Raw genomic sequence first — 23,049 nt, forward strand, 5'->3', positions numbered from 1 at the left:
ATCTCTAATAAGTATTCTCCTCTCTCCACAACACAAACTTTACCTGCCCAGAGACCACCACAGGGTCCTGGTACCAGAATCACAGAAGGACTTTTTCCTCCAATGGCCTCACTTAAAATCTGCTCACTCATATCCCACCCAAGATGTCTCATTCTCAACAGTATATCCTAAAGACCTTAGGTTTTGACTCTCTGCTGCTGTGCTTTAAGGACCACTTTTTTTTTTTAACATATAGATCTGCCTTGCAGTTGAACTCTTCTATATGCGTTTTCTCCCCCAATTAATATGTGAACTCTTTGAGAGTAGGGGCTGTATACCTTTCCTATTTGTATTCTGGAAGCTAATTATAGGTGGGGTTTGACATATAGAAATAATTTAATAAATGATTTTCCATTCTACTCCACATACACATACCTACATATAACACAATTTTTACAATCTGCTCTCTCTTATATCCTCCCCCGTTCTTCCCCTAACTTTTTAGTAGGGCAAGATGGATTTCTCTCCCCAGTGCCTGTATATCTTATTTCCCAGTTGCATATAAAAACAATTTAACATTTGTTTTTTAAAACTTTGATTTATAGATTCTTTCTCTTCTTCTCTCCTCACCTACCCCCACTGGTAAGACAAAGCAATTCAATATAAGTTGTACATGTGTAGTTATGCAAAACGTTTCATAGTAGTTATATTGTGAAAGACTAACTACATTTCTCTCCATCCTATCCCACCCCCCCACTTATTCTATTTTCTACTTTGACCCTGTCCATTTTCAAAAGTGTTTGCTTCTAACTACCCTCTTCCCCAGTCTGACCTCCCTTCTATCATCCCCTCTTATCCCCTTCCCCACTACTTTCCTATAGAGTAAGATAACCAATTGAGTGTGTATATTATTCCCTCCTTAAGCCAAATTCAATAAGAGTAAGGTTGACCCATTACCCTTCACCTCCCTGCTCTTCCCCTCTTTGTAACAGTTTTCTCTTGCCTCTTTTATATGAGATAATTTACCCTATTCTATATCTCCCTTTCTCCTTCTCTCATATTCCTCTCTCACATCTTAAGTTTATTTTTTTAGATATCATCTTTTCCTATTCAACTGATCCTGTGCCTTCTGTCTATGTATACATACACACACATATACATATACTCACATATGTATTTATACACACACACCCTCCTAAACATAATATATGTATGTGTGTATATATATACATATATATGTGTATATATATATATATCTATTTCCTTCAACTATCTTCATACTGAGAAAAGTCTCATGAGTTACAATGATCATTTTTCCATGTAGGAATGTAAACAGTTCAACTTTCATAAGTTCCTTAAGATTTCTTTTTCCTGTTTACCTTCTCATCCTTCTCTTGCTTCTTGTATTTGAAAGTCAAATTTTCTGTTCAGCTCTGGTTTTTTCATCAAGAATACTTTAAAGTCCTCTATTTCATTAAATGACCATATTTTCCCTTGAAGCATTATGCCCAGTTTTGCTAGGTAGGTGATTCTTGGTTTTAATCCTAACTCCTTTGACTTCTGGAATATTATATTCCAAGCCCTTTGATCCCTTAGTGTAGAAGCTGCTAGATCCTGTGTTGTCCTGATTGTGTTTCCACTATACTCAAATTGTTTCTTCCTGACAGCTTGTAATATTTTCTCTTTGACCTGGGAACTCTGGAATTTGGATATAATATTCCTAGGAGTTTTCTTTTTGGGATCTTTTTCAAGAGGTGATCAGTGAATTCTTTCAATTTCTATTTTGCCCTCTGGTTCTAGAATATCAGGGCAATTTTCCTTGAGCTTCTTGAAAGATGATTTCTAGGCTCTTTTTTTTGATCATGGCTTTCAGCTAGTACAATAATTCTGAAATTATCTCTCCTGGATCTATTTTACAGGTCAGTGGTTTTCCCAATGAGATATTTCACATTGCCTTTTATTTTTCATTTGTTTTGATCTGTTTAACAGTATCCTGATTTCTCATAAAGTCATTAGCTTCAATTTGCTCTAATCTAATTTTGAAGGAATCATTCTCTTCAGTGAGTTTTATAAATTCTTTTTCCATCTGAGCAAATCTGCTTTTTTTTAAGGCATTCTTTTCCTCATTGGCTTTTTGGACCTCTTTTGCCATTTGATTTAGTCTATTTTTTTAAGGTGTTATTTTCTTCAGTATTTTTTGGGGTCTTCTTTAGGAGGCTGTTGACTTGTTTTTCATGATTTTCTTGCATCATTCTCATTTCTCTTCCCAATTTTTCCTCCACTTCTCTTACTTGATTTTGAAAATCCTTTTTGAGTTCCTCCATGGCCTGTTTTTTCTTGGAAGCTTTTGATGTGGAGTTTTGACTTGGTTGTCTCCTTCTGGTTACATGTTTTGATCCTTTTTGTCCCTGAAATAGGATTCTGTGGTCTGACTGTGTTTCCTTTGCTTGCCTATCTTGCCAGCCAATTACTTGACTTTTGAGCTCTTTGCCATGGTAGAACCTTGCTTCCAGAGTGGAGAGAGTTGTGTCCTGAATCACTGGGGTTTTTGCAGTTGTCAGAGGTCTGAGGAGGGCACCTTCTCTACAGCCACCACAAGCTCTGGGCACACTGGCCACTCAACCCAGGACCACCACCCAGGACTATGACCCAGATCCTAGCATGTCAAAGCAAGAGCAATTACCCTCTGAATGGTTGCTTGGTCCCCCTATGATCTGCAGGCCAGGAGCTCCAGAGGCAGCCATGGGCAGCAGCAGCTTCTTGTCCTGGGGGCAAGGGCCAGACTGCACTCTTCTCCACCTAGTTCCAAGAGAGTTCCCTATTGACCTTTTACTTTCTCTATGGTATTTATGGATTGAGAAGTCTGGAAACCACCACAGCTGCTGGTGATTCACTCTCCTGAAGTCTGCTCTGGCCAGTCTGTGCTGCTGCTTGGGGGCATCTCATGTCTTGGCCCATGCAGCTCATGCAGGACTGTGCTCAGCTCCCAGCTCAGTTTAATAGACCCTTTCTGTCTGCCTGCCAGGCTGTCTTCAGGGGAGATTTGTTTCTCTCTGTCACTTTGAGGATTCTGTAGCTCTAAAATTTGTTTAGAGTCATATTTTACAGGTTTTGGAGGTGGTTGGTGTGGGAGCTCAGCCAAGTTCCTGCTTTTACTCTGCCATCTTGGCTATCTTCCTACAACTCTTAACCAAGTATAATCAAGTATAACTTTTGATAGCCAACACTCAAATTAGAACTATGTTTAATATAACATACAGAAACACAAACTTATCCCTCAAGGATTTCAAATTCTAAAAGATTATTATATAGAATATATTATAATTTAAATCTATATACATATATTTAAATGATTTTTAAGATAATAATAAATCTATGAAGGGTTCCAGAGTAAAAAAAATATCTACCTGTAGTTGGGTATGGTGACACATTCCTGAAATCCTAGCTAACAGAGACAACTGACACTGGGGTCTTGAGTTTGACAGCTCTAAGCTTCAATGGGCTATGTCACCTGGAAGTCTGTATAAGCTGGACACAAATAGGGTGAGCCCTCATGAGCCAGAGGCCAGTAGGAGGGATGAACTGGCCAATGTTGGAACAGAACAGGTCAAAGTTCCCATGTCAATCAATATTGAGATTAGACTAGTGAATAGCCCCTGAACTTCCAGTCTGAGTGAAATAGGTAGACCCAGGGGCAGCTAGGTGGTGCAGTGAATAGAGAACTGGCCCTGGAGTCAGAAGACCTGACACTTAACTAGCCATGTGACCTTGGGCAAGTCACTTAACCCTGATTGCCTTGCCTTCCTCCCTCCAAAAAAAAACCAATAGGTAGAACCAATCTTTGGGGAGGAAAAAAATTCTGCTTTCAGTCCTTCAAATTTTCTATGTGCCAGTAAAATATACTCTGGATCTTAAACTTGTAAAAATACATGATATTTCATAATCAAATCCATACTGTTTCACAGAAATACCAAATATATGAGGCAATTTCCCCTCAGAAAGCCTGGGACAATTGCATGGAAATTTGAGTTTCTTCCTCAAATGGATCTTCTCTGAATGGGAAAGAGAAGGAAAACTTGCATAAAGTATTATGTTCCTCCTATTCTGACAGATTAATGCAATGAAGAAAGAACCAAAACAGAAGAAATTTTATAAAACCTAGTGAACCCCAAAGAAAAGATGAAACCTATAACCCCTGTATGCCTAAGGTCAAGACATTTTATCATATATTCATTTATTCCTTGAATTTTATAAACATTTATGCTATATTACCAACATTTATGAGGAAGGCACATTCCATATATATATATATATATATATATATATTTATATATATCACACCAGCAGAGTGCTTCTCATATAATACTCAATAAATATTAGCTGATAGACTATAATTCCTAAATTACTAGCATAATAGCTATTTTCAAACTCAATATGAACAAGGATATTAAGAAGTATTATAGTTTTAAAACTGTATTTCCAAAGTAAATGAACTGGGGATCAATTAAGGACATCAAAAACTAAAAAAATACAGGTAGATAGATCTCTAACAATGAAAACAAGGAGAGAAAATGAGTAGGGCCCCAGTGGCTCTGGCAAGAACACTGGAGAATAGTTCTGTATGAAAATTGAGACTATAGCAAAAGTTACTTTGCATGAATTGTCAATTAACTCTTGATAGCCTTTAAAAGAGAATTGCTGAGTGATATTATGGAAGCACTAGTAAGAAGAAAGAATTGATGGAGTATACCTCTATTAAGTAGGGAAGTATTATCAATCATTTGCAAAATAAATACACATTAGGTAACAAAGTTAAAATCTCAAAAGAACTGCAGCAATGGGTTGAATCTAATGAGTTGCAATTTAAACAACAAACATGTATGGTAAAGCGTTATACTTGGGTTAGAAACATCAGGGAGAGGGAATATGTGTTTGGCCAAAGGTTTATGTGAGAAGGACCTGAAGTTTTAGTAGTTTGTAAACTCAATATGAGTTATTGAAGCAGCCAAAAAAAGTTAATGAGTTCTTGGGCTGCACTAAAAGAGGTTGTCCAGAATGAGAGAGTCAATTAATTGCTTTGCTGTATTTTTCCCAGATTAGACTATAACTGGAATACTGCATTCATTTCTGGGAGGTACATTTTTAGGAAGGACTAAATATTCTGTAACATTTATAGAGGGGGTTAATCAGGATTATCAAGAAATTTAAAATTGTGACATATAAAGACTGGTTAGAGTAATGGGGTTACCTAAACCCCAGTTAACCTGGAGGGATAAAATAGCCTAGAGGGCACATGATCCTTGGCTTCAAATAAATGATGAGATCTTTTATAGATAAGAGATTAGAACTGCTTTGCCTTACTCCAGAGCAAAGAGGGTAGAAGTCAGTGAACAATGTCTAAAAGTTATAGGGAAGCAGATTCCAGACGATATGAGGGTAAACCTCTGAACAAAAAGAACTGCTTAAAAGTGTAATGAGTTGCTTCAAGAGTTAGTGAGTTATGAAGGAATGAAATGGTATAGAAAAATGCACCAGATTAACAGGAATCTTAACCACCATGGATTTTTCCAGGGAGGGGTTCTCTGAATCCTCTGTAGACAGAGAGCACTCAATGCATGTTTTGACTGATATTAATTTGAGGCAATGACATTCCTTTAAAAACTTATGAATTTTAAGTAAAAGTATTATGTTCTATTACTACGTTACTTCCCCCCCCAGTAATTTCTTTATCTAATAAACATTAATATTAAAAAAACAGGCTCATACAGCACCTGCTTCCTTTTGGTACTCCTTGCTGTCCATAGCCACTTGAGGTTACCTTCTGATAGAGAAGTTGCCTATTGCTTAAGTGAGTCTGTGGCTTTATTCTGGGCATTATTGATTCTATGTGATTATAGTTGAGACACAAAACCTACACAAAGGATAGCATATAAGTAAAATATTACAAACATAACCACATGAAGTTTTAAAATGTGAAAATAGTTTGCTTACCAGCAAATGTGAAAAGTGGCAAAGGTTATCATTCTGAAATGTGATATTTTTAAATATTAGTGTTTGAGTTAATGCCAATTTTTACATGTAGACACATCATGAATTCTAACATACCAGTCACTCAATATGATTCTGAAATCATAGTTATAAGGTATAGATGAAATATTTTAACTTTTCATCTCTATAGGCATTCTGCTAATCTTAGATCATCAACATAAGCTGAAAGAAAATTTGGGAGGTACAGATAGTCAACTCTGTGAATCAAAAGTATTTTAAACTTGTTATAAGAATCTTCACCTATCAAAAGGAAGGATTTTATTTACAAATTATAGAAATAAAATATAAACACAGAAGGCTCTTTATTATATTTTGTGGTTTGCTAATACAAAAATCATGTTACTCTGGTCATTTTTATAATGGCAACTGTATTGCCCATTATTCAGTCAAAGTAAGAAGGTTTTATTTTTTTTTCTGTTGCTTTTAGTATTGGATGATTCCTGTTACTAAAATTCAAATTTGTACTACAACTATATAATTTTTTGTTTCTCTTAAAGAACTTCTGTTAATCTAATTAGCATATTTATCTCAACAAAAGGCTGCAGTGGTATACCTTGTGGAGCTCCAAGCAGTCTCGTGAAGGGCAGGTTTTAGACCCCTTTTCTGGAAATCTAAAATTGAGGATAATTCCCAAATCCTACATATTACATTTTGAGTGTCATTTTGTACTCATATTTGACTGTAAGTGTTTCTGATGTTTTTAAAATTCACAATATTGCAAACAAAATAATGAAGTAAACAACTTTAAAGATGCTGGAAGGCTACCCAACTTCACTATCTTGTCCCCCAAATTTTTAATGTTAGGAATCATTCCTCTGGTTAATGCAGAGAAGACTAAACTCCTAATCTGTAAGTACAAATTTTCCAGGAGGGAACAAAGGATACAGTTCTGGGAATCATGACTTCATCTAACTTCAATGAAAATAAATAACAGAAGCAGAAATAGCTCACAATGATATGTGCTTTACAATTTATAAAGTGCTTTCCTCACAAAAATTCTGTGATACTAGTAACATAAGTACTCCTGTTTTATAGACAAAACTGAGACTCACAGAGTTTATCCTGACCATGTCAAATAACTAATAAGTGGAAGGATTGGGAATTGCATCAAGGTCTTTTGACACCAAGTCCAGTGTTCTTTTAGTTATATCACATTCCTCCTATTAATGAAAACTTGCATTTACATAATGCTTTATACTTTTACAGTCACAAAAATGTTTTACAAGCATCACCTCTTTTGAGCCTTGAAACAATTGTGAAACAGGCAGCATAAGTTCCACTTTATAGATTGAGGTTCAATGAGGTTAAGGGACTTGCCTAATAAATGTGGAGTCTCTTTCTGGGCTATTTGGCACACACAGAAGACGTCAACAGAAGATGTGAGAACAAATTAATACTGATCACTATTCCACTAGGTGGCTATTCTACTAGGTGGAACAGCAGATAGAACACTGGGTCTGGAGTCAGGAAGACTCATCTTCCTGAGTTCAAATCTAGCCTCAGACACTCACTGCCTATGTGACCCTGAGCAAGTCACTTCACCCTGTTTTCCTCAGTTCCTCATCGGTATAATGAGCTGGAAATAGCAAACCATTCCAGTATATTTTCCTGGAAAACCAAGATGGGGTCATGAAGAGTCGGACACAGCTGAAATGACTGAACAACAACTATACCATTTCTGAAAGTTTAAAACTTTGACACAGAATTTTGACACAGAGAACTGATTTTAGATAATAATTGACTGAAATGGTTATAGAAAGCTATATTTGTTCATCATTACTGAGTTATAAGAATAAATTTATATTGAAAAACAAAAGTTTAAAACATTTTATACCAAAGTAACACCCTGCAAAAGTTGCAACAAAAATTAATTTTTTTATGAACTCACCTTCACATTAGGCAGATAGATTAAGCCACTAAATGAGGTGAGATTGTTGTTCTGCAAATTCACATTGCATATATTTCTAAATTGATCAACTGGAACTAGATCCACAGTTCTGCATTTTGAAAAAGAATTACAGTTAATGTTTCATCACAGCTAAAATATATAGGAGGATTCATTCTTTATTTAAGCCTACAAAATATTCTGTCTCTCATCAAAGGTTTCATATGCAATAATTTCTCTAATATATATAGAATTTATAATTTATTCTCATAGTTGTTACATTTTTGACATGAATGTGTATAAATAAAAGATGAACATAAAAAGTTGTGCTAGAAAATTCATGGTACCCTGGGCACATGTGTGAGGCTGCACAGGACGAATGGGAGTTGTAACCAGCTCGACTTCTGCTAGTGAGAACTCTGTTACACAGTACAGGTATCAAGTTATTTTCATGCCAATTGTGCTGAGATTTACTCTCTTTTCACAGGTTAACAGACTAATTCAGAATATGGTACGGGTAGCAAGTGACCTCCAGGGCCATTGTTTCTAAAACTACTTTAAGCTCAAACCTAGAACCACTTTCATGGGCTTAGGCCTCCATTTACATCAACCATATGACTTTTTTCTATTCCATTTGTTCCACTCAGTGTCCTACAATGGGGGACTTGGTTTTGTTATTATGAATATGTAAATAAGACTTGTTATCTGGAGAAATTATTTTGCCCATAATTTTAAATTTACTTAATGGATATCATCTTTTCTCAAAATTCTCTTGTTTCATTTTATATTCATTATCATAGGATCAGAGATTTAGAGCTAGAAGGGACTAAGGGACCTTGGAAGTAATTTACTCCAATTCCCTCATTGTACAGATGAAGAAACTGAGTTTTATAGAGGTTAAGTGACTGCCCCAAATGGCAGAACTGGCATTTCAACTTCAGACACATGACTCTAAATCCAATATTTATGGTATCATATCATACTGCCTCTTTCAATTTAGAATTAACATAGGGCTTTTTGTATTTTCCAATCTCTTCTTCCTTAACAAACTTACAAAATCCTTGTGATCTTCTTAAAATAACAAATAGAGCAGCATTACTTCATATTTCAATCTTAAAATACAAATAAACATCTTAAAAACCACCTGCATGTAAAATAATAGAATTCTATTTTCCATTTAAAAAGTATTATAATATGAAAAAAACACCTTTCAGTATTAAAATTAAATAACACATTATAAATTTGGAGGAATTGCCCTCAAGATCTTGGTATCTATGAGGCTCAGGAGGTCTTGTTTAATTTCTGATATAAAATAACTGCCCCCTAGAAGTAGCCAATTCTATTATGAGAAAAACAGATGACTCATAAATCCACATATAAAGTAATTCTCAAAAAATACATAAATAAAAGCTAAATGGTCAGTTTATTATTTACAGGAATATATCCATCTATAAAGGCTGAATATAAAGCAAATTACTGATGTGGTATACTGAAGAGGTTGGAGATGGGGAAGCTAAAAGGAAGATTAATCCTGTGAAAATGGAACTATGCTTATTCCCCAACTCACAGCATGTATAAAGTTTTGCATTGCATTTGGTAAGGCTACTTCAGTTTGTAATGACCTCAAATGTCTGATTACTGGTGTACTGCTCTACCTTAGTTTCCCTCTTTAAAGCCCACTTAAGTCAATAAAGAAAGGAATTTCTGAAAAGGATGCCTCCCAAAGAACTCAATCTCTTTTTTTCTTCCCATTCTTTGGACAAAGGATAAACTTTGAAATTTGAATGACATTCTGAAGAATGGCATATGCCAATGAAAGGTAATTTGAGCATTTGAAAGAAGAAAGTTAGAAGTTAGCACTGCTGCTAACAATCTCAGGTGCATCCCACATCACGACAATTAGATTTTGAAATAATATTAGGGAAAGTGAGCTGCTTTTCTCTTGGCCATATTTGAATCAGCATATAAGAGTGGTAAAATCTAACAAAAGTATATGTTTTTAATGAATATTTCACCATAATACTTTTAATTTAGGAGGTATATTGCACACAAAAGAATATTTTTAAATGGCTAAACCTGATGCTAGATGTGGTCCAATTTAATTCCTGCATTTGGATGAAACTCGAATGTCCTTGCCTTTCTGCAATCATGTCAGAGGTAAGTCTGCCACCAAACAAGTCTTTTGCATTCTCAATCTCTGGAGATTCCTAAATGAATATATTTAAAAAGTGTCATTTTCTCTTCATGATGGTAAGTTCAGATGAATTAAAACAGAACTGTCACTTTTTTATGATTTTATCATAGTCAATGAAAACATTCAAGTATCCTAAGTCAGTAACTACTCAATTCTAAATAATCAAATGGATTGGTAATCTCATCAATGTATATATTCTTTCAAATTATTTTTCATGTCAAACTAAACTTCATTAATTAATTTATCATATATTTATTGAGCATTAACTATCAACCAATCAATTAAGAAGCATTTATTGATTCCAGTCACCATGTCAGGTAAGGGAAGATACAAACATAAAAATAATATTCCCTGCCCTCCACAAATTTATTTTCTTTCAGGGGGAAATGGGATGTACACATATAAGTAAATGAAAAATATATACAAAAGTGAATACAGGATAATTGAGTAGGGACAAAAATCAGGAAGGGACTTTTGTAGGAGATGGGTTTGAGCTAAGCTTTGAAGGAAGCTATCATTTCTAAGAAGTGGCTATAAAGAGGGCATGCATTCTAGACATAGTACAAAGGCAGAAGGTGGAAAATCAATTATGAGGAACAGCAGGAAGTAGGCTACTTTGGTGGAAATGAATGACTGAATAGCATTTGTTAACACATTATGTGAGAAACAAGTACAAAAGTGATACTATCCTTCCCCTCAAGAAGCTTACATTCTAAATGGGAGGATACAGTACACATAAGGGAGTGGCGCTCAGGGAGGGTGTTTAGGCATGGGAAGTCACAGGGATGGTGAGTAGAGCCCAAAGAGTAGTGGATTAACATGCTATTTCCAGTAGCAACCCATGCCTGAATCGATTACAGTTCCCAGAAGTAGAGGTGAAAATTTGGGATGGAAGTAGAGAATAGGTAGATTTTTCTCATTGTGGCAACATGGCTGAAGGTCAGAAGTTGGTTGGGGTAAAATATGGACCAGGATTGGCTGGATGTTCTGACATCTAACTATATCAGTTCACACACATTTACTTACCATTGAGGATAGCTGGAACCCAAAATAGGAAGTTTCAAAGTAAAATGGGTTAAGTTCCCCAAGGTATAGTCTCTTGAGGTCTGTTGGTCCATAAGGTATTGTGGCAGGTTGGAAGGTAAGAAGGTAACCACTATATACTGTAGAGCACATGAAAGAGAATAATGTATAATGTTGATCTCTGGAAAGGTAACTTGGAGCTAAGACTGTGGAAGTCTCTAAATTTCAAACAGAGGAGTTAGTATTTTATCTCAGAGCAGTAGGGAGTGGCTGGAACTTTTTGAACAGATCAGTGGTGGGATCAGACCTGTACTTTAGGAATACTTCTTTGGAAGGTATGGAGAATGGATTGAAGAGGGGAAAGAATGATGAGAGCCTGAACTAGAGGGGTGGCTGTGTGCATGGAGAGGAGGCAAATGTCAAAGATAAGCAGGCAGAAACAATATGATTTACTAAATGACTGGACATGAGGTGTGAGGGAAATTGAGCAGTCGATGATGCCTCTAGGGTGATGAGCTGGGGTGACTAGAAGGGTGGTGGGTGGTAATCTGAATAGAAATAGACAAGTTCTGAAGAGAGGTGGATTTGAAGGGAAAGATAAACTGTTTAAGACATGCTACATTTGAGCTGCTTCTGGGATATCCAGTTCAAACTGTCCAATAGGCAGTTGGTGATATGGAACTGGAGCTTTTGAGAGAGAGAGTAGGACTGGATGTATAGATTTGCGAAACATCTGTGCAGAGATGCCAATAGAATCCACTGGAGCTGATTAAATCACCTAGAGATAATATATACACATAAGAGGATCCAGGACAGAGTCTTGAGGGTACACCCATAGTTAGGAGATGCAACATGAAAGCTGAAACAAAATAGGAGACTAATAAGAAGTAGCCAGGCAGATAGAAAGAGAGCTTAGAAGGGTGCAATTTAAAGAGTTCAACTTAAGGAAGGAAGAATATCCAGAAGGAGAGGATGCTCATCAATGCCAAATGAAGCAGAAAAGTGAAGGAAGATGAGGACTGAGAAAAAGCCATTATATTTGACCATTAACTGGTGACGGCAATTTTGTTTAAATAAATGATAAAGTCAGAAGTTAGAATGCAAGAAGTTGAGAAATGAGTGAGAGGAGGGGAAGTGAAGGAAAGCAGATAGTTGATCTGAGCTCTCTTCTTAAATGGAGTTTTGGAGTTCATGGCCCCCCCCCCTTCAGAGTAGATAGTTTTTTCTAGGAATTTGGTTGTGAAAGGAGAGATATAGGGCAACAGCTTGAAGGAATGTTGGGTCAAGTAAAGGATTTTCAAGAATGGATGAGAATCAAGGATGTTTGTAGGTATCAGTGAATACTTAGTCACTAGATAGGAAGAGTTTAAATATTAGAGGAAGAGCATTGTAGGAGAATCTGCCAAAGGATATGAAAGGGAATGAGATCAAGAGTATAAGTAGAAGGGTGGGCATTGGTAAGTAGAAGGACTAGCTTTTCATCAGAGACTAGAATTGAAAGAGGCAGGAGACAATGAAAGATGATGTCAAGGAGTTTTGAAATGTAGAGTAGGAAAAAAAAGGAGCTGCTGTGAATATTTTTCTCAGTGAGATTGTTGCTAAATGGATTAAAAGAGGAGGGGGTATTAGAAGTTAGAGGAAAAAGAGAAGGTATAGAATAGATTCAACTGAGATTGTGAGAGAAAGTCAATTACAGAAGAATAAAATGATTGCCTTATGGCACTGAAGACCCAGTTGAAATTACATAACATAAATTTGTAGTAGGCCCAGTAAATATGATTGCATAATTTCTCCACTATAGTTAAGTAGTTTTTGAATAGGAATGAAATGGTGGGGATAATTTAGGTAATCCAGGCTTTGCAAGGCATTATAGTTGGCAGAACAGGGTAAAGGGGCGAAGGATTTGAGAGTAAAGGACAATGCTGAAATACTTAAAATATAGGGTCAAGAATGGGAATTCAGAGGAAAGTGAAACCAAAGTAGGGGTGATGGCTTGGAAGAACACTGGAGGGACCAGGCATGGTGAAGCATATAAAGAATAATGAGACATAGCCACTACAGATTAGTGGGAGAGACGGGACATATATACAATTGATTGCAATGTAAGGTAGAATGTCAATGTGTAAAAAAGTTACAAAGCAAAATGATACAAGATTTTGGAGAAAGAAATTCTTTCTAGTTGAGGGGGGGAATCAGGGAAGATTTATGTAGAAAACAGCATTTGAGGCAGACCTTGGAGTGTGGACTGTAATTGGAAAGGTAGTAAAGGGCACTGAAGGCAGAAGAAACTTTATGAATAAAGAAAAAAATCATGGAGTTGGAAAATGAAAGCATTCATTTGGACTTGAGTGTATGTGGAAGAGTGAGAGAGATAAGGCTAGAAAGTTTATTTAGGGATGGTGAATCTTGAGGAACAGTGGGTACATCATGATCAAAGATTTATTTTAACAAATATAAACAGACTAAAGAATGAACCAGAAGAGAAAGACCTAAGCAAGGAGAGAAGTTCAAAGATTATTGCCTAAGTCCAAATGAGAGTTATTTATGGCCTTAATTAAGGTGTTAGAGTGAAAGGAGATAGAAGACATATTTCAATATTTGAATCAATTGGACTGATTGTATGTCAATGCCTAACACAGTGCCTGGCTTGTTGAATTGAATTGTTGTGAAGGGTAAGACAGAAGTTAAATATGACTCTGAATGTTCAAGTTTGTGTGATAGGGAGAATGGTGGGGATGTTAATAGTGAAAGGGAAGTTGTGAGGAAGGAAGTTTTATGTGGATGATGATGAATTTAGTATTTTGGACATAGTGAGTTTGAGATTCTGGAGCATAATCAAGGTGGAGATGTCTCATAGGCAGCTAGAAATCTGCATCTAGAACTCAGGACAGTGATTGAAACCAAAGATACAGATTTTGGAAACAGGGGGTAGATGCATGCAAAAGGGAGAAAGAAGAGTATAATACTACTGGAGGAATAGACAGGTCTTGCAATGCCCATTATCAATACTGATAGTGTAACAGAATAATAGAAATGCTCACTATGGTACTGACAAGAAAAAGAAATTGAGGGAATAAACACAGGCAAAGAGAAAACAAAATTATCATTTTGTGCAGATGATATGACAGTGTATTTAGAAAACCCTAGAGAATCAAATAAAAATTAAAATAATAATTACACTAGAACCATACAATATAAGACAAATGCATATAAATATCATCATTCCTATATATAACCAAAACAACCAAATAAGAAAAGTTAAAAAGAGAAATTCCTTTCAAAATAACTACAGAGGCTATAAAATATTTGGTACTCCACATCATCAGTCCTGGAATGCCATCTCATCATTGCTCTCTGGCTGATTAGAAGAGGGGACCATGAACTCCAAAACTCCACTTAAGAAGAGAGCTCATATCAAACATCTCATTTTTCACCTGGCTATGCTACTTGGGACTTCTCTGATGAACTTACTCCCTAGCTTCCCCTCCCCTCTTCCCCCTCCCCCGCCCAACTCTTTCTGGATTCCTTTTGTGTATGGTCTTTTTCCCAATGGATTATAAATTACTTGAGGACAGGGACTGTCTTTCTTTATTCATGTTTGTATCCCTGGTGCTTACTATAGTGCCTGACACATAGTAAGTGCTTAACCAATGTTTATTGATTGACAGATCGAGTGTGAAATTATCTCAGGGACTAAATGAATCTACTTATAAAACACTCTTTGCAAAATAAAAACAAACCTAAATAACTAGAGAAACATTAATTGCTTATAGGCATGTCCTGGTAGTATTATAAAAATCATAAATTGCCTAAATTAATTTATTCAGTGCTATTCCAACCAAACTTCCAAAAGAATATTTTATATGCCTTGAAAAATGCAAAATTTTTATAGAGGAATAAAAAAAAATCAAGAATTTCAAGAGTAATAATAAAAAAGGAAAGGAAGGGATTCATATTATCAGAAACATCTCAAACTATACCATAAAGCAGCAATATTAAAACAATTTGGCTCTGTTAAAAAAAAGAGAGGTCAATCAGTGAAACAGATTAGGTATATGATGTACAGAAGCAAACCAACATGGTAGCATAGGATTGGATAAACCCAAAGATCCTATTACTGGGGGAAGGACTCACTATTTAACAAAAATTATCAAGAATACTGGACAGTGATCTGGCAGAAATTAGTATTTACACCAACATCTCAACTCACACAATAATCATCAACTACCAAATGGTTATATGACCTAGATATAAAGGTCACATTATAAATTAAAGGAGCAAGGAATAAATTGCCTTTCAGATCTATGGAGAGGGGAAAAGTTCATTACTAAACAGAGGAAAACAGACAAAATGAAAGAGTTTTGATCCCATAAAATTTTTTAAAAGTGTTTGCACAAAAAATCTAATACAGTAAAAGTTAGAAGGGAAACAGATAAACTGGGAAAAACTTTACAATAAATTTCTCTGATAACGGTCTCATTTCCAAGATAAATAAGGAATTGATACAAATTAATAATTCTAAAAGTCATTCCCTAATAGATAAATGATCAAAAGATATAAAAAGGCAGTTTCCAAAGGAAGAAATTCATGCTATCTCAACAGTCATGAAACAATTCTGAAAATAACTAATAACTATAGAAATGCAAAATGAAGTAACTTTGAGGTTCCATCTCACCTATCAGACACAAGGATGACACAAGGGAAAATAACAAAAGTTAGAAGTCTGTGGGAAAACAAATATATGGGTGCACTGATTGTGGAGCTTTGAAATTATGGAGTGAAATTTAGAATCATGCTCTGAAAGTTAAACTCTGCATCCCTTTTGATTCATCTAGAGCACTGCTAGGATTATCTCCCCAAAAAGTCAAAGAGAGGGGAAAAGGATGTATGTGTATACATAAACATTATAACCATTCTTTTTGTGGTAGTCAAAAACTGGAAACTAAGGAGACTGTCCTATTGGGAAGTGGCTGAACAAATATATAAGAATGTAACAGAATATTATTATGCTATCAGAAATGATGAAATCAATAATTTCAGAGGAAATTGGGTGTAAAGCCACACAGGAATAGCTTTCCAGAGGACTGCTGCTGTGAACAGCTTTCAAGGTTCTGATTACATAGTGTAGTGAGCTCTCTATTCAATAACAAATCAGAGCAAAACAATCACAGAAAATCAAGGTACAGCACTCCCAATGTTACAACTTAACACAGAAAATCAAGTACAGCATTCACCATGTCACAATTCAACAACTTATCACTAAAATGGCCACAGTTTTCACCAAAGTGGTCAATAGTTTTAAACAAAGTACATTCATTTAGTCAATCACAAAATCCTTACTTCAATCACAAAGTACAAAAATCAAAGTTCTCTACCCCTAGGTCACAGTAAATCATTATCTTCTGTCAGTACACAGTATCCAAGTAAAGTCTTCTTTCTGCTTGACTCAAGGCTGACTCTCAGCTTCCAGGGTTCCTCTTCCATGGTCCCAGCTCCAACTGTCACCTGGGTTCAAAGGCAGGCAGCTCCCAGTTCCTTGTCCAGTTCCTTGTCCAGTTCTTCATCCTGTTCCCATTTCATATTGAGGCTCACAGTGTCCAGTCCATCTCAAGTCCTTCACAGTTCCTGTTTCTGGGAAGACAAAGCTTGACAGAGCCACAGTAATATTCATGCACATTGCTGGCACCATCATCAATTCACTATCTGCCTGTGAAATCAACTCAAACCCACCAACAAGGTCTGAGAACTCAAATCATCAACATAGAAATCAACACAGACCCATAAACAAGGTCCAAGAGGTCAGCACAAATCATCAATAAAGTCCCAGGACCTTCAAAACCCTCCTCCAGGATGTCTGTAAACAAACAATATGTTGTTTTTAGTAAATACACTTGAAACATAAAGATTCACATAACGTTAAAAAAAGATTATAGCAAAATATACTATGCATTAGCTGAACTAAAAAAAGCAAGGGTAGTGATCATGATCTCAGATAAGACAATAACAGAAACTAGAAAATGAACAAATTGAAACAAAAATCAAAGCCATAGACATAAAATAGACATTAAGGGCAAGATCTATGAATAAAATGACCAACAACAACTCCAGAGGATGAAGAAGGCTGCTAACAACACCTTCTGACACAAAAGTGACAGACTTACAATGCAAAATTTGACATATATTTTTGGACATGCCCAATCTAGGAATTTGCTTTCACTAAGCAACTTTGTTATAAAGGTTTGTTTTTATTTTCCCTTCAATATGGGAGGAAATAAAGTGGAAGGGGAGATAAGGTTCTTCCTGCAAAAAAAGAGAATTTGAAGGAATGCCAGAGGGAATTACAGATAAGTAGCTTTGAAAGTTACATGTCGAATTTATTTATATATTTTAAAACAAAAGCTAAATCTATGTAATGGAAAATCAGTTTCATGTACAATCCCTTCCTGTTCTATGATCAATAATGAAATATTTATTTTATTCAGTGCATGTTAAGTTCAGAATAATCATAAAAAACAAACAAATAAATAAATGATTGCCCAGATCTATTAGTACCAGAGGGCAAAGTAAAAATAGAAGAAGTTCATCAGTCACTTCCTGAAGAAATTGCAATATGAAAAATACAACAAATGAAACAAACAAAATCCAGAGCTTCCAGATCAAGGAAAAAATATTGCAAGCAAACAGAAATAAAGAGTTCAAATACTAAGCCACCAAAGTCAGGATCATATAAGATCTGGCAGCTACTACTACAAAGAAGAAAAGAACCTGGAATATGATATTCCAGAAGGCAAAAGATAAAGACTTACAACCAAGAATAACTTACCCAGAAAAGATTAGTATACTCTTGGGGGGATGGGGGTGGACAATGGACCATTCATGAAATAGAGGACTTTCAAGTATTCCTGATGAAGAGACTAGAGCTGAGTATATAGTTTGAACTGTAAACACAGGAGTCAAGAAACACAGAAAGGAAAATACACTTGATTGATATGAAGGGACTATATGATGAAACATTTATATACTAATAAGAGAAAAAGAAGTATTCTCTCAAATGTCTTCAATAGTAAGAATGTCTTCAAGGTCAAAGAAAGAGAAAATAAAGGAGATAACTGGATGCAATTTTGCTATATTTTTATAATATTAAAAGAAAAAAGAAAAGGAAGGAAAAATGAAAAGATAAGGGAAGAAAGTGGAGAAGACGGTAGAACTTACTTATAACATAATTAGGGTACACAAGAATAATTATATAGCCATGGAGGACAGGATGGTGGCATGGGAAACAGACTACATATGAACCTTACTTCATTTGAACCTAATGAGAAGGTTAATTCTTCCCTCCCATGACAGGTCATCAAATACTTGAAGACAGCTAACATTGTCCATGAATCTTCTCTTCTAAACATCTTCACTCACTCCTATGACATAGACTCAGGGCCCTTCTCCACTGTCCCCAGAGGACCCTGCCCTCTTCTGCATATTCTCAAGCTTGTCAATGTCCTTATTAAATGTTTCTTAACTGGACACAATATTCCTGATGAGAGCATGGTATGATGCTCCTCCTCATATCAAGAAACTATGTCTCTCTTAATGCAGCCTGAAATTACATTATGTTTTCTGGCTACTGCATCAAACTGGTCACTCATATAAATGTTTCACTTCTTTTTCAGAATAAACAATGTTTATCCATGCCTCCAACATGAATAAATGAATGAAAAAAACATTTATTAGCACTTATTAAATGTAAAACATTGTGCACTAGGCATAGAAACAGAAAATCAGGGCAGTCCCTACTCTCAATAATATGGAAAAGCAACACATACTAGAGTTTTTAGCTGAAAGTGATGAGGAAGGGCCTCATGGTCCTTAGGGTAGAGCAGAAAAACAGATGGTAATATATATTCTTTAATGTTATTTCCCTTTATAAAATTGAATCATTTAATGGTACCAATAACTTCACCTAAGAGAACTTTTTTGTTTTTTTCATTTTTCAAATGCTTTATTTACTTCTGATTTATATCATTCATTTCCGCCAGATTTTTAGTTACAAATTTTCTCTCCATTTTCCCCCTACCACCACCCCAATACAGCAGTCCCACAAGATATTCCCTCCTCTAATCTGCTCTCTCCCATATTTTCTCCCATACCCCTTTCGTCTTTTCCAGTGGATCTCTATGCCCCAGTGCCTGTATATCTTATTTCCCAATTACATGTAAAATAGTATTAATTATATATATATTTGATTTTAAAACTTTGAATTCCAGATTCATTCCTTTTCTCCCTTGTCACCCACCCTTACTGGGAAGATAAGCAGTTCAGTATAGGTTGTACATGTGTGGCTAATGCAAAACAATAACATAGTAGATATATTGTAAAAGACTGACTATATTTCCCTCTCTCCTATCCCACCTCCCACTTGTTCTATTCTCTACTTTGATTCCATCACTTTTCAATAGTGGGTGCTTCCAACTTCCCTCTCCCCCCAGCCTGCCCTCCCTTCCATCATACCCCCTCTCATCCCCTTCCCCCCTACTCTCCTGTAGGGTGAGATACCCTATTTAGTGTGTATTTCATTCCCTCCTCAAGCCAAATTCAATGAAAATAAGGTTGACCCATTCCCTTTTGCCTTCCTCTTCTTCCCCTCCATTGTAACCATTTTCCCTTGCCTCTTCTATATGAGATAGTTTACCCCATTCTGTCTATCCCCATCTCCTCTCATTATATTCCTCTCTCACCTCTTAATTTCACCTTTTAAGTATCATCCCTTCCTGTTAAATTGGTCCTGTGCCCTCCATCTATGAATACCTATAAACATACATACACACATTCACATATGTATTCATATGCCCATATACTCTCATATACTGACATATATTTATTTCTATTCCCTTCAACTATTATCATATGGAGAAAAGTTTCATAAGTTACAATTATTGTTTTTCCATGTAGGAATGTTAATAGTTCAACTTTGATAAGTTCCTTATGATTTCATTTCCCTGTTTACCTTCTCATGCTTCTTGTATCTGAATGTCAAATTTTCTATTCAACTCTGGTTTTTTCAGCAAGAATGCTTGAAAGTCCTCTATTCCACTGAATGACCATATTTTTCCCTGAAACATGATACTCAGTTTTGCTGGGTAGGTGTCTCTTGGTTTTAATCCCAGCTCCTTTGATCTCTGGAATATCATATTCCAAGCCCTTCTATCCCTCCATGTAGGAGCTGCCAGATCCTGGGATATCCTGATTATGTTTCCACAATATTCAAATTGTTTCTTCTTGGCTGCTTGTAATATTCTCTCCTTAATCTGGGAATTCTGGAACCTGGCTATTCCTAGGAGTTTTCTTTTTGGGATCTTTTTCAGGAAGTGATCGGTGAATTCTTTCAACCTCTATTTTGCCCTCTGGTTCCAAAACATCAGGGCAATTTTCTTTGAGAACTTCCTGAAGGATGATTTATAGGTTCTTACTTTGATCATGGCTTTCACGTAGTCCAATAATTTTTAAATTATTTCTCCTGGATTTATTTTCCAGGTCAGTGGTTTTTCCTATGAGATATTTCACATTTCCTTCTATTCTTTCATTTGTTTGGATCTGTTTAACAGCACCTTGATTTCTCATAAAGCCACTAGGTTCCATTTGCTCCAATCTAATTCTGAAGCAATGATTCTCCTTAGTGAGCTTTTGAGATTCTTTTTCCATCTGGCAAATTCAGCTTTTTAAGGCATTCTTCTCCTCATTGGTTTTTTGAGCCTCTTTTTGCCATTTGAGTTAGTCTATTTTTAAGCTGTGATTTTTCTCGGTCAGGCTGTTGACTTTCATTTCGTAATTTTCTTGCATCATTCTCATTTCTCTTCCCAATTTTTCCTCCATTTTTTAAATCTACTTCTTAAGGTCCTCTATGGCCTGTAACCAGCTCATAATTTCCTTGGAAGCTTTTGGTGCAGGAGTTCTGACTTCATTGTCTTCCTCCTGTTCCATGCTTTGATCCTTTTTGTCCCCAAAATAGGAGTCTAATGTTCAAATCTTTTGTCTGCTTTGTTTCCTTTGCCTGGTTATGTCACCCCTCAGTCACTTGACCCCCGAGCTTTTTGCCACAGTAGGACTCTGCCACCAGACAGGGGAGCTTTCGTTCCAAACGCTGGGGTTTTCTCAGCTTCCGGAGGTATTAGAGGGGTGCCCTCTCTGAGGCCTCCACACACTCTGGCAAGCTGGACACACACCCAAGGACCTCTACCCTAGACTGCAATCCAGAGCCAAGCAGGTTAAAGCAAGAGCAATTACCCCTCAGACTGGTTGCTTGGTCCCCCTACACTCTGCAGACCAGGAGCTAAAGCTGCCACCTGGCCCTGGTTGGCTGTGCTGGTGTCTCAGTGGCTTCTTGCCCCGGGGGCAAAAGCCGACGCACTCCCACTTACTGGTCCCAAAGTCCAGACTGCTCTGACCTCTCACTTTGTCCTTAGTATCTATGTGTTGATAAATGTGGAAACGGCCACAGCTGCTGCTTATCTGGAGTCCCTCTTCCGGTGGCTGGTCAGACCCACCCTGGGGCTAAAACCTCCGGCTCAGGCGGGCTTGGTCTTGGCTCCCAGAGCACTACGCTGGCTGATTCCTGCCGGCCTGCTGGGCTGTCCTCAGCAGGAGGATAGCTTCTCTGTGTCATTTTGTGGGTTCTGCAGCTCCAAAGTTTGTTCAGAGTCCCCTTTTTACATGGATTGGGGAAGGCGGAAGCCGAAGCTGCTCTAAGGTCCTGCTTCTACTCTGCCATCTTGACTCCACCCCTTCAACATGTTTTTCGAGAACTTTCTTTTCTGGGACTTCAGTAACTGTAGCTGTTGAGAGGCAGAGGCTGCACCTATGAGGCTGCATTTCCACAAGGGATGATTTAATGCATGATGTCTGTGGGGACTTAGTTTATGCTTGGGAAGATGAATTTTTTACCTAAGTGAAAGACTTTATATTTATCAGTATTGGATTTCATCTTATTAAATTCAGTCCAATACTCTAGCATGTCCAGATCATTTGGATGCTGACTGTCATCCAATGTATTAACTATCTCTTCTAGTTTTGTGCCATGTGAAAATTTCATGAGCATACTTTAGTTAAGTTCTTGATAAAAATGTTATATAGCATATGGCAAAGAGAGATTCTAGGTGTATCTCACTGGAAATCTCCTGCCACACTGACAATGAACATTTAACAACTAATCTTTGAGTCTACTAGCAACTATTCTTTCCATCAGAGGAATAAGCCAATACAGGGCAAATTTCTGCTCTGGCATATATATGTATGCATATATATATCCCAACAGAATATCATTCAGGACCATTTTTCAGCTCTCCTATTTTCTTCAATGTGGTACTTGCAAGAAAAAATAGGAATAACTGCTAGAGTAAAGATGTATAGGAAGTAGAAAGAAAAATGACTGAGGACAAAATTGAAAAGGATAATTCCAAATAGAACAAGTAAACTACATTTTCCCACATGTATTCATTCATTCTATGCCTTGTGGGAAATATACTGTGCTTAGGCACTGGAGAAGATATAAATGAAGAAATCTCAGTCCCTGTCTTCTAGGGGCTTATAATCTAGAAATATACAGGACAGGGATAGGGAATAGATGTTTAGTTTTATTGGTATAGGGAACATCTTGGATGAAAAAAAAACTTCCTCTATTAAGGGAGATCAGCAATTTCTCTGTATTTTAAGAGCACTAAGTGACCAAGTGATGTGTGGAAGGTAACCCAGACATTTGTCAGAGGGAGACTTAAACTCAGATTTTCCTGCTTCTGAGGTTGGCTTTCTATTCTTTCCCTCATACTGCCTCCAGCTCCATTTAGTAATTTTCTGAGTTACAACAAAAGAGGTAGATGCTGGGAATAGTTCAGAGGTTTGGCAAGACATAGGTGGACATAGGACAAAGGGG

The 23,049-nt window shown here is 36.5% G+C and overlaps 1 protein-coding gene across 1 annotated transcript in view; it reads right to left on the reverse strand.

Moving 5' to 3' along the window:
- LRRC9 (leucine rich repeat containing 9) overlaps positions 1-23,049 on the reverse strand; it is a 211,438-nt gene that overhangs the window by 47,211 nt on the left and 141,178 nt on the right. The window contains exons 24-26 of the mRNA XM_069092055.1: positions 9,989-10,119; positions 7,916-8,024; positions 5,751-5,890 (exon numbers count right to left, since the gene is read on the reverse strand). Of these exons, the coding sequence (XP_068948156.1) occupies positions 5,751-5,890; positions 7,916-8,024; positions 9,989-10,119 (380 nt within the window). The remainder of the gene's footprint in view (positions 1-5,750; positions 5,891-7,915; positions 8,025-9,988; positions 10,120-23,049) is intronic.

The sequence above is a fragment of the Petaurus breviceps genome, unplaced genomic scaffold, assembly GCF_028583685.1.
Source record: "Petaurus breviceps papuanus isolate PSGF00001 unplaced genomic scaffold, PetGlider_PUasm1.0 189, whole genome shotgun sequence".
Classification (NCBI taxonomy): domain Eukaryota; kingdom Metazoa; phylum Chordata; class Mammalia; order Diprotodontia; family Petauridae; genus Petaurus; species Petaurus breviceps.